Raw genomic sequence first — 12,875 nt, forward strand, 5'->3', positions numbered from 1 at the left:
CCCCACACACTTTTAACACAAGGGTTGTCCGCTTTGTGGGACTTGACCAGTCGCCGGTCAGTAACCGGGTCTTTGGCCTCAGTTTACTCATAATTAAAAGTGGGTCGGCTCAGACCCCAACCTGCCGAGGTTGTCTCTCCGCTTCGAGCGTGCGCTCTGACGGGAGCCCAGCTCCAGCCAACCCCGGCTGGGCTTGGGGTACCGGGGAAGCCTCCACTCCGCACAGGTCCCAGCCAAACCAAAGCTCCCACCAAACTTCAACACGCCCCCCAAGCTGGCGCCTGATTGGCCCGCCCTGCTCACACTGTGAGCCCGCTTCACCTTGTGATTGGCTGTTCTGCTCTCTGTTTTGTGCCGGAACCCTCCTTTTTTGTGATTGGCCAGGCTCCTACCTGTGCTCGCCCTGGATTGGACGCCGGCTCAGTCGGCTCGCATGCTCCGGGGCTCCGCTCCCTGATTCGCCATTCGGGTCAGCCTCAGGGCCGGCACGCTAAATGGCTGCGCCGCTACCTGTATCGGCCTCCGATTGGACACGCGGCGCCTCCCCGGCGTGATAGGTCAGGACCACCGCCCCCCTGACTCCCCATTGGCTGCTCGGCGAAGCCCGGTCTCCGGGTAAGATGGCAGCGGACGGACAGTGCTCGCTCCCCGCTTCATGGCGGCCGGTGACCCTCACCCACGTCGAATATCCTACAGGTAAAAGGCGGCCCCGTTTCGGAGAACGCCTTCCTGGGGCCGGCCCGTCAGACCCGGGCGCTCCAGCCCGCGCGAGCCCGCGGAGGGGGCTCCGGGGGACCCGGGTGGGAACTGTCAAATAGTGAGGCTTGGAGGGGCTCGGCCGGCGCGCGCGCCGCGCAGGCGCAGTGGTGCGGCGATGAGCTGGGCGAAATTGTGAGCGGCTCTTTCGCGCACTCTGCGGCTGCGCGGCCGGGCCGCTCCCCCGGGTCCCGGGACGCGGGTGGGCTGTAATGGGGCTGGGGTCTGCGTGAGGCGGGAACGGATGACTGGCCTGGACCTGGGCCCTTCTTCCCTGCCCTCCTTGGAGGCCGAGAGGCCAGACTCCCTCCTCGGCGTGCAGGGAGTGCCTCTTTCCTTCAGACAGCGCTTTTAGGCTGCAAAGAGCTCCCCACTGCTAGGAGTGTGCAAACCGAGGTCGGGAAGCTATTCGTTGTTTGAGTACTTGTGCCACGCCCTGAGCAGGGTACTGCCCCACAACAAAGCGGGCCGGGTTAGGGGACTGGCAGCCCGTGGGATCTGACTTCTGGAGTTTCCCAATCAGATACATCTCTAAAAGTGCAGGTTTTTCCAGCTGAGAGGTCCTTTAGCGACCATTCTGGAGGCTAGTAGAGTGGTGCAGAGCTTGGGCCTTAGGTTCAAAAGTATCTGGGCTCCGGTTCAGGCTGAGGCCTGGTGCAAATGACCTCACCTCCCCGTGCCTCGGTTAGTTCATCTCTAAAGTGGGACTGATCACAGTGCCTTCTTTCTAGCGGTGATGTGAGACATGTTGAGTGCGATGCCTGGCACACAGTGAACTTTCAATATGTAACTGCAGTGAATATCATCTCACCTTTCCAGGACCCATCCCACCCTCCCTGAGTAGGATGATTGAGTGTTGGGTGAAGCTGGGGGCCCCTCATTGAGGTCTGGTTGCCCCAAGAAGGGCCTGCTCACGCTGCTCTCCATCGTAGAGATATGAGTACCTGGCCCCATTGAGGGCCCCAGGGCTGGATGCCTGGGAACTTTGATGCTAGGTGTTCTGGCTTATATTGGGGGCAGGGTGGCCCTGTCAGGCCTGTGCCCTGCCTGCCTGCCCACCATTTATGCATCATTCATTCAGCCGGTATTCACTGAGCACTTCCTGAGTGCTAGGCCCTGGGCTAGCTCTGGGTTTGGAATGGTGAAGGCCCATATACTCTCTGCCCTATGGACTGTGAAAAAAAAAAAAACCCACTTTACAGGAGGAAACCAAGGCCTGGAGAGGGGAAGGGACTTGAAGGCCTCAGCACTTTCCTATTTCCCCTCCCTGGCCTCAGAGTAGCTTCTCTAGTGCTCACAAACCAGAAGAAGGAACCTGGCGTTCATGAGCAGCATGACCCAGGCTGTGACAAGGGACCCTTTGCTGGGACTGTGAGTGCCTGGGGGAGGGACCTGGGTGAACCTGGGGGCCTCGTTCGAGGCCTGGTCCCTTGTTAACTCTTCTGTGGCCCCTTTTGTGCCCTCACCACACTGATCCTTGCTTCCTTCATCCCTTCTCTACTCATGTAGCATCGTTTTTGAGCCTAGGTAAGTGCCAGGTGCTGTGCTGGACTTGGGGGATTGAGCAGGGTGTAGAGACCCCGTCCCTGCTCTCCTGCAGCCTACTGTGGAGAGGGAGAGACAGATACTGGCCCCATAGCTACGCTAGCGAGTGCTTCATGAGCCATGCCCTGGTTACAGACACCCCCACAGACTGACAGCTCTGCAATGGCAGGAACAGGTTGTTTTGTTTTGTTTGTTTTGTTTTGTTTGCTGCTGTGGGGGCTACTTAATTTATGTTGCATTAACCCAGACAGCATCTCAGTTGGAGCCTGTGTGTGCCAAGGCCAGAAGTGGGACAGGGTAGGGAGCATTCAGGGAACCAGAGTTCTCTTCCTGGGAACTGGAGCAGAGGTGGGAGGGAAGCAGGGCCAGGACTGTGCAGGGCCTGATGAGCTGGGCTGAGGTGGGACTCATCCCAAGGGCAGAGGGAGCCACACAGGGGCTTAGATCAGAGAGTGGCGAGGCCAGAGTCTCTATGGCATCTGCAGGAAGGCCCGAGGGTAGCATTGGCTGTGGGGCAGGCCATAGAGATGGTCAAAGGTTTTGGGGCACCAGCTACTCCCTGTCCTCACAACCTGGTGCTTGGGGCATCAGCTGGGCAGCCGAGAGACCTGGAATCTCAGAGCTGGAAGGGACCAGGCCATCATGGGGATGAGGAGACAGGCCTCACCCAGAAAGGGGAGGGCCTCACCTAGTGTCACCCAGTGGGCCTGGGGCAGCAGTGGCACTTGCTGGCCCTTTAGCCCATGCCAGTTCCCAGCCAGTCGTACCGTGGGTAGATGTGAGTGAGGCCAGGTGTGTCACCATCTCTTCAGCCTGGAATCTGGGCTCCGCCCGTGTGGGCACCTTCCTGCTGCCTGTGTGAGGCCAGGCTGGTGGTGTGGGCTGTTTCCCATGCTAGGTTCTCCCAACATGGAAGCGTCCTGGGTGCCAGGGGCTGAGCTGGTCTCACGGGCCTTGCTGCATCAAAGCTCCCACAGCTTTAGAACGTGGGTGCTCCTGTCCCCTTTTCATTGGCCCAGGAACTGAACCGTGAACCATGCATACCGTCTGACGCTGGAGCAGCCACACAGCCACCTTGTCTCTAATGCTGAGGGCAGTCTTTGGGCTCCGTGTCAGCCCTGCCCTTACCCAAGAGGGGACGTGGCTCTTGCCTCTTGGCTTCAGTGTCCTCAGCTCTCTAAGGGGCTCCTGATCCCTGCACAGCCCCCTTTCCTGGCCTGTAAGGAGGGTAAAAAGCAGGCAGTAGGTAGCCAATTTCTTGCCAGTGGAGAGGCTGCCATATTGGGCAAAGCAGCCTCACTTGGTCCCTGACAGACTCTGCAGTGTCCAGAGACTCCCAGGTTCCGTGGGAGGCCCAGGGCTTGGCTGCGGCAGCCTCAGCACAGCGCTGCGATCCAGAGGCTCCCATGTGCCTGCCGGCCTGCCTCCTGGTACAGGACCTGGCCTCTGAGGTCGGACCAAGCCGGGTTCAAATTCCTGCTTTGGCAGGGTAATGGGTTTACTAGTATGACTCAGGCCAGAGACTTGGATTTTAGGCCAGACCGCACCTCTTTCTGGCTGTGTGGCCTTGGGCAAGTCCTGTAATCCCTGTGGGACTCAGTTTCTTCATTTACAGAATGGGGCCAGCGCAGGCACCAGCTTTAAACTAATGATCTATGACCAGGAGGGCTCAGTGAACAGACACTGGCCCATCATGCCCATGACTGGGTTGGTGTGGTCACCTGGTAGACTGAGGCTTCCACAGCTGCCTGGTCCTGCCCTTCAGGCCCTCCTGGGGCCGCCTTTCTGGCTCAGGCCCCACTTGACTTGCGGGGTGCTGGCCCCTCTTCTGCTTGCCGTGCTCTGTCGTCATCCTGTTCTCCCTGTACCCACCTGCCCCACCCCAGGTGATCTCTCTGGCCACCTCCTTGCCTACCTGAGCCTCAGCCCTGTCTTCGTCATTGTTGGTTTCGTGACCCTCATCATATTCAAGCGGGAGCTGCACACGGTGAGTAAGCCGGTCCCCGCCGGTCCCTGCCCGGCCCTCCGCTGCTCCTCCAGTGCTCCCCCCAGCCCCCACGCCGGGGAGGGGGGCTGCACCATTTCATCCTGGGTGCTTTGCTTTCCCTTCCCTGCCTCCCCCTTTCTTGAGGTGTGCAGTGCCTCCTGGCCGGTTCTGGGTTGTTCACTAGTTGGGCTGGGAGGTTCGGGCAGATTCCGCAGTCTCTGGGCCTGGGTGGTGGCCAGCAAGCACACAGAGGCCCGGCTGACCACACGTCTCCCTGGCAGATTTCGTTCCTGGGGGGCCTGGCGCTGAACGAGGGGGTCAACTGGCTGATCAAACACGTCATCCAGGAGCCGCGGCCCTGTGGAGGTAGGGCCCGGGCCGTGGGGTCTGGGGGTTCCCCGGTCGGGACATGCCAGGGAGGCCTGCATCCTCCCATCCTGCTGTGTTCTCTCTCTCCCAGGCCCCCACATGGCAGTGGGCACCAAGTACGGGATGCCCTCCAGCCATTCCCAATTTATGTGGTTCTTCTCCGTCTATTCCTTCCTTTTCCTGTATTTAAGGTGAGAGTCTGCCCTGGCCGGGGTGGCCCTGAACTGGCCCAGGCTGGCCACTGCCAGGGACTCACTCTTAGCTCTTTGGACTCCCTTTGGACAGGGGCTTGGCCTCTGTCAAGGGTGGGAGGAGCTGCAGACAAGGAGAAGGTGCCCAGGCAGCATTTGGATGGGACCAGGGGCTGTTTGGGGGGCCTGGGCTCCAGGCGGTGGGCTGAGGCCGTCTGACAGGCCTGTTTTCCCAGAATGCACCAAACAAACAACGCCAGGTTCCTGGACTTGCTGTGGAGGCACGTGCTCTCCCTGGGTCTCCTCACCGCGGCCTTTCTAGTCTCCTATAGCAGGTATGGAGGGAGGGAGAGCCCCTACCCCCACCCTGCCCACTGGGGTCTTGCTGGATTTGTGGTCCCTACTGGACCTCCGTATGGACCCGAGTTCCAGAGCCTGTAGAGCGGGGCTGGGAAAGGGGTCCCAGGCCTCTCGTTTTAAAGGGCTAGGGCTCCGCTCCCCCTTCCAGCCCAGTCCTTGCTCTCTCCTCCTGGCTGAGCCCAAGGTTCTGGGGACACCTGCACATGTCAGCCATCTGTTCCCAGTGTCCCGGAGGAGCTTCTTGCAGACAAACTCAGAGCTGAAGGCTGGGCAGAAGGGACACATATCCCAGCCAAACCATCCCTTCACTTCTGTGGTTGGGGGAGCAGCTGTTGGAAGGAGCAGCTCCTTCTGGAAGTAGATCGGAGGCTGTGCGTTTTCACAGGAGTCTGTCCTGTCTGCACACACAGGTCCCCGGGAAGCCAGCGCTTGGGCTTGGGGGGATTGTGCAGGCCCGTGCCCAGTTGGGTCTCATGAACTTGCCTTTGTCCTTGGCCCAGGGTCTACCTGCTGTACCACACGTGGAGCCAGGTGCTCTATGGGGGCATTGCTGGGAGCCTCATGGCCGTCGCCTGGTTCGCCTTCACCCAGGAGGTCCTCACCCCGCTGTTCCCTAGGATAGCAGCCTGGTAACTACCTCCTGGCCCTGGGGCTGCCCCACCCGCCTCTGTCCCCAGCCTCCGGCTCCCTGGGAGGGCCCTAGTGTCCCCGTCTCGAGCGGGCATGGGCTGTGGGCCCTGCTTGCCTGGCGTCCTCCTCCCCCGGTGGTTTCTTCAGGCCCAGAAGCCAAGGGGCCGTCCTCCACACCTGTGCTCTCAGGGACCTAGGAAGCAGCCCGAGGCCTGCTGGGCTGTGTGTACCGTGAGGCAGCGCTGCTGCCTGGGTATCACACAGGTGACACGTCTGGGTCTCTCGGTGGCTCCTGGGTCACAGGCCAGGCAAAGACTCTCTGAACAGTGGGGGAGGGTGCATTGCCAGCCTTGGGCACTGGGGTGGGGGGATGTTTGGCTTGGTGACAGGCTCATGTCCTAATGTGGTCCTGGCTTTCTGGATGTCTGTTTCTCCAGGCCTATCTCTGAGTTCTTCCTAATCCGAGACACGAGCCTCATTCCCAACGTACTGTGGTTTGAGTACACAGTAACCCGGGCAGAAGCCAGGTGAGTTGGGGCCAGCAGTCACTGGGTCCTGCCTCAGTGGGACAGAGCCCCACATCGGCCACTGCCCCCCTTTTTGGAGGGCTCCCCAATAGCCAGCCACTTGCCTCAGCACTTTTCTTGCACTGCCTCACTGAACCTTCCCCTGAGCCCCATTTTACTGCTGAAAAACTGAGGCTCAGAGAAGAGAGGAGGGGTCGCTTGACTGGGGACTTGCAGATGGTGGGTGTGGGAGCTGGGCGGGGAACCTGGCTGTCTGGCCCAGAGCTGTGCTTTTAGCCTCTGTGGCCCAGAACCAGAGAGCTGGGCGGCCGAGATTCTCAGGGTGGCTGTATGTGGATATCCCTTGGAGTTGTTCAGTCCAGATACTTTCCTACAAATGGGTAAACTGAGGCACAGGGAGTCGGGGCTGCCCGTGGATGCATAGCAAGTTGGAACAAAGCTGGGCTTGGAGCCTCCTGACTCGGCTCTCCCTCTCCCCTCGCCCCAGATCCTGGGTGGGGTACCAGCAGGGCTGGGGAAGGCCTGATTTCTCCCCATGTTCAGAGGGGGAGCTGAGGTGAGGTGAGACTCCAGAGTAAGCCTGGGAGGTGTCCTGACGTGCTGGTGAGAAGAACCCTGGGGTGGGCCCGGGGCGCGGTGTTGCAGCATCCAGGAAATGTGTCTGGTGCATCAAGGTCCAAATTACCCTAACGAGCTTAAGGGTAAACCCCTGGATCCATGAGGAAAGGGGATTTGAGGGGGTTAGGGCCGGCAATCCCATTAATGATGGAAGGGCCCCAGCTGGCCCAGGCAACCGACCTGGCCCCACCTGGCTGGCCGCCACCTGCTCTCATCAGCCAGAATTTCCACGTGCACCTGCTCTGGGCCAGGCCGTGTGCTGGGGGAGGGGGTAGCACAGAGGAGACAGTCACGGCAGGCAGGAGGCACATGAGGAATGGAGCACCTGTCTGTGTGATCTGTGTCCTGGGCCTGAGAGCTCGTGACAGGATCCTGATTGGGGGCTGGGGGAGGGCAGGGCGGTTGTGCCGGCTTCCCAGGGGAGGCGGGCCTGAGCGTGGAGAAAGAGTGGGCCTATTGAAGTAGGGTTGGCAAGAGCGTGCTCTCAGCAGAGGCAACAGCACCTGCAAAGCTTCTAAGGCAGGACAAAGCCTGTTTGGGGGACTCACCAAGGTGAGTCCCCCAAACAGAGGCAGGTGATATTGGAGCCCAGGGAATGAGGGGACAGAGCAGGGGATGGGGCTGGGGCCACACCATGCAGGACGTGTGGGTGCAGTTAGTTTTCTGAGTCTTAAATGAGTCTTTAGATAAGTCCATCCATTTTTCTTTCTGAGTCTCAGCCGGCCCGTCTAGAAAATGGGGGAGATTGTCCCTGCTTCCCTCAGGTTCCCGGGCCCATCGTGGATGTAGCCCTTCCCCCAACCAGGTACTCAAATCCCCCGTAGAACATCAAGTCCGTGCTTGCCCCTTGGCTTGTGTCGCTCCAGGTGGAGAACCGTTTTGTGTCTGTTTTGGCTAATATAACAGAACCCTGCTTGTGTCAGCTTATCTGTAATCCCCAGCATTAGCTGGACTCCAGCCACGTCCCTCTGGCCTCAGGTCTCATCCCTGGCCCACCTCTGCCCTGTGTCTTGGCTGGGTTCCTGAACTCCAGAACTGAGACATCTGGGTTATAGGCCCAGCCTGAGACCGTGATCCTCTCTGGGTCCTAGATCCCAGGTCCCAGGGCAGGGAGCTCTGATTGGCCCAGTTTGAGTCCATCACGGGGGCTACCAGGGTGGGCAATCACCCATTTGGATGGGCCTATAGATAGGGAGGGGACAGCTGAGGGTGTGGGTCCCTGAATGCCAAGGGTCCCCTCATTTGACCCCTAAGCATCCTGACATTTGACCCCCACCCCCACTTTGTAGGAACAGACAGCGTAAGCTGGGGACAAAACTGCAGTGACCGGTGAGTGTGGCTGGGTCCAGCCTCCAGATCTGGCCTGCGTGATGCCTTGCAGGACGGACAGAATGACAGACAGAGGGATGAAGCAGAGAACTCTACAGACCCAAGTCACCAAGTGGAGCCTTTTTTTTCTTATTTTAATTTTAATGAACAAGGTGGACCAAAGGGCTGAGCCAGCCCCTCAACCCAGGACCCTGGAGGGCCTGCTGCCAGGGGGCCACACGGCCAGAGACCCTCGCTGTGCTGCTGCCAGCCGCTGGTCGGGCGGAAAGTGCCCTCGGCACGGGCACCGGGGTGTGGTGTAGAGGAGGGCTTGCGCCTCTGATCGCAGGGCCAGGGAATCCAGGTGGCGTGACAAATACACACTATTTATTCTGGGGTTTTGTCAAAGGCAGACGGGCTTTTGGAGACGGGGCCGGAAGGGCCTGCCTGCTCTGCCGCGGTCGCCCTGCATACAGAGGAGGGGCCAAGGTCAGCTGCCCGGGACAGAGAGGTGGCATGGGGGCCCCGGAGGAGGGGAGCACCCCCACGCCCTCCCCGCCACCAGTGCCATTCCAGAACCTTGTTCAGTGTTTCCTTGTCTGGGGGGCAGGGCCCCGAGAGAGCGCGCATCTGGCGGCTGCTATCATTGTATTCTCCCCGTATCGACCCTGCACCACAAGGGCTTTCTCCGGTCCCCTGTCCCCAAGACAATGGTCCCCTTCTGACAAAAGAGCCTGCACATGTGGGTAAGCAAACCCAGGCTGTTTACAGCTCTTTTTCTGTCCTGCCGTCCATAGCAGTTCGTTGTCCACTCCACCCAGAGTGCAGAGGAACCAGGAGCCGGGTGAGGGGAGCGGAGCCGTGGGCGCCCGATGTCTCTGACCTCCCATCCCCTCCCCTCCCCCCCGCCCCCCTGTGTGCTCTCAGCACTCCCTTGTCCTCGACGCCCTCCCAGAAGCCTGGCACTTGCTCGGGCATCTTTAAGCCTGTGTCCGGGGTGTGGTTGCACAGATCCCCACTGTCCAGTGTGGAGGGCGGCTTCTCCTGAAGGAACCCGATCTCTTAAGTCACTCTCAAATGGCGTTGTGGAGAGGAGATGCTTCCAGACTCTTTGGAAGTTTCTAGAACTGAAGGAGGCTGCTCGGGCCCTGTGTTCCACACCCCGTCCCCACCCTTTTTCTTTGTGGAGGTTCCTAATCTGCTGCTGAAGCACAATATTTTGGTGCTTTCTTTTCTCATTTGTTAAAGACCGTGTCCAAAAGCCATTCCAGATGCCAGGACCAGGGGCCTATTTCTGGGGAAGGTTGGTCAGTCCCCACATTTTCCTCCCCTTCCTTTCTTATTTTTATTTTTTACTTTTTGCCTGAGACAAGCCAAGTGTGAGGTGGTTTGATTTAAGAAAAATCAATGAAATTGTTTACTATTGTTTTAAAATAAAATCTTGAACTCTGGCGGCTTGAGCATATGTTGCCTGAGCTCATGAGAAGAGACTCGGGGGTGGCCGTGGGGACGTGTGACCCTGCGGGGCACGGATGTGGTGAACACCATAAAATCATGAGCATCTCCAAGACATCTAGTCCCTTCCAGCCCCCAAACCTGGGGTTTGAACAGCATCTGTGACATTTCCTACCAGTGTCTGAGGAGACCTCAAGTTCCCCTCTTCGGTAATCCTGGGTAACCCCGCTCTGCCCCGCTGTGTGGTCCTGGCTGGCTCTGGCTCTGCCCTCGGCCTCGCTCCCTCTCCGTGGGACAGCCCGTGAGAACTGGGCCAGCGCGCCCTTCCTAAGCCTCTGCTGTCTCCACTCCCTGTTTCACTCAGTGAGTGTCTTGCTCTGGAAGTACAGCTGCAGACTGAGCGGGGTGCTTGGAGGCCTTATGGGAGTGACGTGGGCACAGGTCCCCCCCCAACGGCTGGCCCGGGGCAGGGAGTCTACTCCTTCCTTGATTCACAAAGCACCTCAGTCAGGATCAGGGTGAATCAGAACTGTCTGTCCTCACATGAGCTTGGAGGTTGGGTTTGGATCCCTGCTGGGTCCACAGAACGTTGACAGTTAGTTGACGTCACCCCAGGTATGTGGCAGAAGCGAACAAATCTGGGGGGAAACTTTATCCAAGACTTCAGTTATTTGTATGCATAGTTTTTGAAGATTTTGTTTATTAGAGCATAAGTGAGGACAGAGGGAGAGGGACAAGCTGACTCCCGCTGAGCGCAGAGCCTGACACGGGGCTCGATGCCAGGACCCTGAATTATCACCTGAGGCAAAGGCAGATGCTTCACCAACTGAGCCACCCAGGCGCCCCGTGTAACAAGTTTTTAAATTACGGTGCGCAAAATATAGACCGAGACGGCCAGGTACGAAAGGAAGTGGCGCCATGACCAGGAACCAGCAGAAAACAGGCAACGGAGGCAGACCTGTAAACACCAGGATGATACTGGAATGATCAGGCACAGACTAGATTGTTCTATTGTTTTAAGGAAATAAAAGACAAACTTAAAATATCTATAGGGGACAGGATACTAAAGCAAGATCTGGCAGATGTTAAAATGAATCAAAAGCGAAAAATAGAATAGCTAAGAAACAACCCAATAGGTAGGTATAAGGCAGACTGGATACAGCAGAAGAGAGCAAGCCAACTGGACAGGTGGGACAAAAGTCAGCGGGCAGGGAGGAGAAAGGAAAGGGGCGATCCAGTGAGCTCTGGGGGTTCCCTGAGTCCCAGGTGGACTCACTGTCTCACCCCCACTCACAGCCCCCCACCCCTGCCCACTATCCCCACCTTCAGTCGGCCTGACTTGTCCCGTTCAGTCTGGGCCCCCAGCTTAGCGGACTCTATGTCATACTTGATAAACATCTTTCAGATGTCTGACTTGTCCCACCTGCCAGGCCGCTCTGGGTCCAGGGCCCCACCAGTCCCTCCTTGGAGACCGCGAAGTCCCCACCCATGGCCCCCTCATCTGCAGCCCAGCCAGGCCCCCTTCAAAGATTCCTCGGCATCTTCCCAAAACACCGTCCTCACTGTCCTAGGAGAGTCCCCCTGTATGGGGCCCTAGGGGGTCTGGCCCTCACCTCACCTGGCAGGCTCCAGCCCCTGCACTTGCCCAGTGAAAAGAGCCCAAAGCAAGTTTGTGCCAACCTGGACAAACTTTTAGGGGATCTAGGTAAAAAACAAGTCATCTTTGATTCATTCATTGCGTCACAGATTCAAATTTAATAATGTATTGCACAAAATCTATTTAGACCCATTCTTTTCTGCTCAAACTTCGCAAAAAACCCACAAAAAAACACTACCACCCCCACACCGAGTTCTCCGTCTGCATCATTATCGGGGCCTGCTGGCTCCCGGGGCCAGCACTCCCCTGGGTCCACTAGCTAAGCCCATGATGCTCTCCCTAGAAATTTCATCATAAGACGGAAGTGTCCATTGGCGTAACATTCAGACAGCTGGTTTTATTTTTTATTTATTTTCTTTTTTAAAGGTATTCTTTATTTGGGACGGGGCAGGGGTGGGGGGTATGAACGGGCCTCGCTCCCAGGACCTTGAGATCATGACCTGAGCGGAACGAAGTCAGACGCTTCACCGACCGAGCCCCCAGGCAGTTGGATTTCAAAACTCGATCCTGTAGGAATGCGTGATATCCCCAACGCCTCCGGAAGTGTTCAGAGACCTTCAGAACACTTGCTTGTCCCCCATCCAACACTCACAGAGTGTGAGGCCACGTGCCATGCCCTCAGGAATGATGACTAAATCAGTGTTCCTTTGCCTTCTGTCCACCCCCAGCCCACCCCCAGCATTCTTCTTTTTTTTTTTAAGATTTTATTTATTTATTCGACAGAGATAGAGACAGCCAGTGAGAGAGGGAACACAAGCAGGGGGAGTGGGAGAGGAAGAAGCAGGCTCCCAGCAGAGGAGCCTGATGTGGGGCTCGATCCCAGAACACCAGGATCACGCCCTGAGCCGAAGGCAGACGCTTAATGACTGCGCCACCCAGGCGCCCCCACCCCCAGCATTCTAACACTGTTTGGGGGTGTCTGTGCCAAATGCGTCTTCTCCAAGCAGTGCTTTCGGCCCCAGAGAACTGAGCGAGCCTCTGTAGCAGGAGCCCCGAAACAGCTCAAGCGCAGGGGACCACCGTCACTCCTCAAGGGTTGTTTTGCCTTCTCTTCAGACCCATGCAGTTCTTAGAACTCGAGCCTCGGGAGTCCTGGGTGTCTGAGCAGGCAGTGTCCACTGGGGGCGGGGAGCAGGCCCACCTCCATCGCAGGGACGAGGACACCCAGGCACAGGGAAGCCAAGGGTCAGCCGAAGCTCTCCAGCGGCAAAGGCTGTGTGCTGCGGGGTTCTCTTGGAGGCCTTCAAGCTCATGGCCCCTGAGCGGAGGGTGCTCCCCTACCCCCTCCCTTGGCATCACCCGACCTTACTGGCCGTGCTGGGGTCCTGAGGAGTGTGTCCCCCTCCCCCTCCCCACGTCCCCGCCCCACCTCTTGCTCCCTGGGACTTTGCGCAGGGGGCATCCCCTCTCCTAGCCTCACCAGAGAACGGGGACGCCGAGCCCCCCCCCCCCGTGTGGGGGGTGGGGCTGTG

The 12,875-nt window shown here is 58.4% G+C and overlaps 1 protein-coding gene across 2 annotated transcripts; it reads left to right on the top strand.

Moving 5' to 3' along the window:
* Positions 1-594: 594 nt before the first annotated feature.
* On the top strand, positions 595-9,742 carry DOLPP1 (dolichyldiphosphatase 1). 2 transcript variants are annotated; one of them, XM_040632040.1, is made up of 8 exons: positions 595-696; positions 4,188-4,288; positions 4,570-4,654; positions 4,749-4,848; positions 5,085-5,183; positions 5,709-5,837; positions 6,276-6,365; positions 8,273-9,742. In XM_040632040.1, the coding sequence occupies exons 1-8, from the start codon at positions 621-623 to the stop codon at positions 8,307-8,309; spliced, it is 717 nt and encodes a 238-aa protein (XP_040487974.1). In that variant the 5' UTR covers positions 595-620; the 3' UTR covers positions 8,310-9,742. The 2 variants fall into 2 exon arrangements, with proteins under 2 accessions (XP_040487974.1, XP_040487975.1); XM_040632041.1 differs by lacking the exon at positions 5,085-5,183.
* Positions 9,743-12,875: the final 3,133 nt, after the last annotated feature.

The sequence above is a fragment of the Ursus maritimus genome, unplaced genomic scaffold (assembly GCF_017311325.1).
Source record: "Ursus maritimus isolate PB19 unplaced genomic scaffold, ASM1731132v1 scaffold_17, whole genome shotgun sequence".
Classification (NCBI taxonomy): domain Eukaryota; kingdom Metazoa; phylum Chordata; class Mammalia; order Carnivora; family Ursidae; genus Ursus; species Ursus maritimus.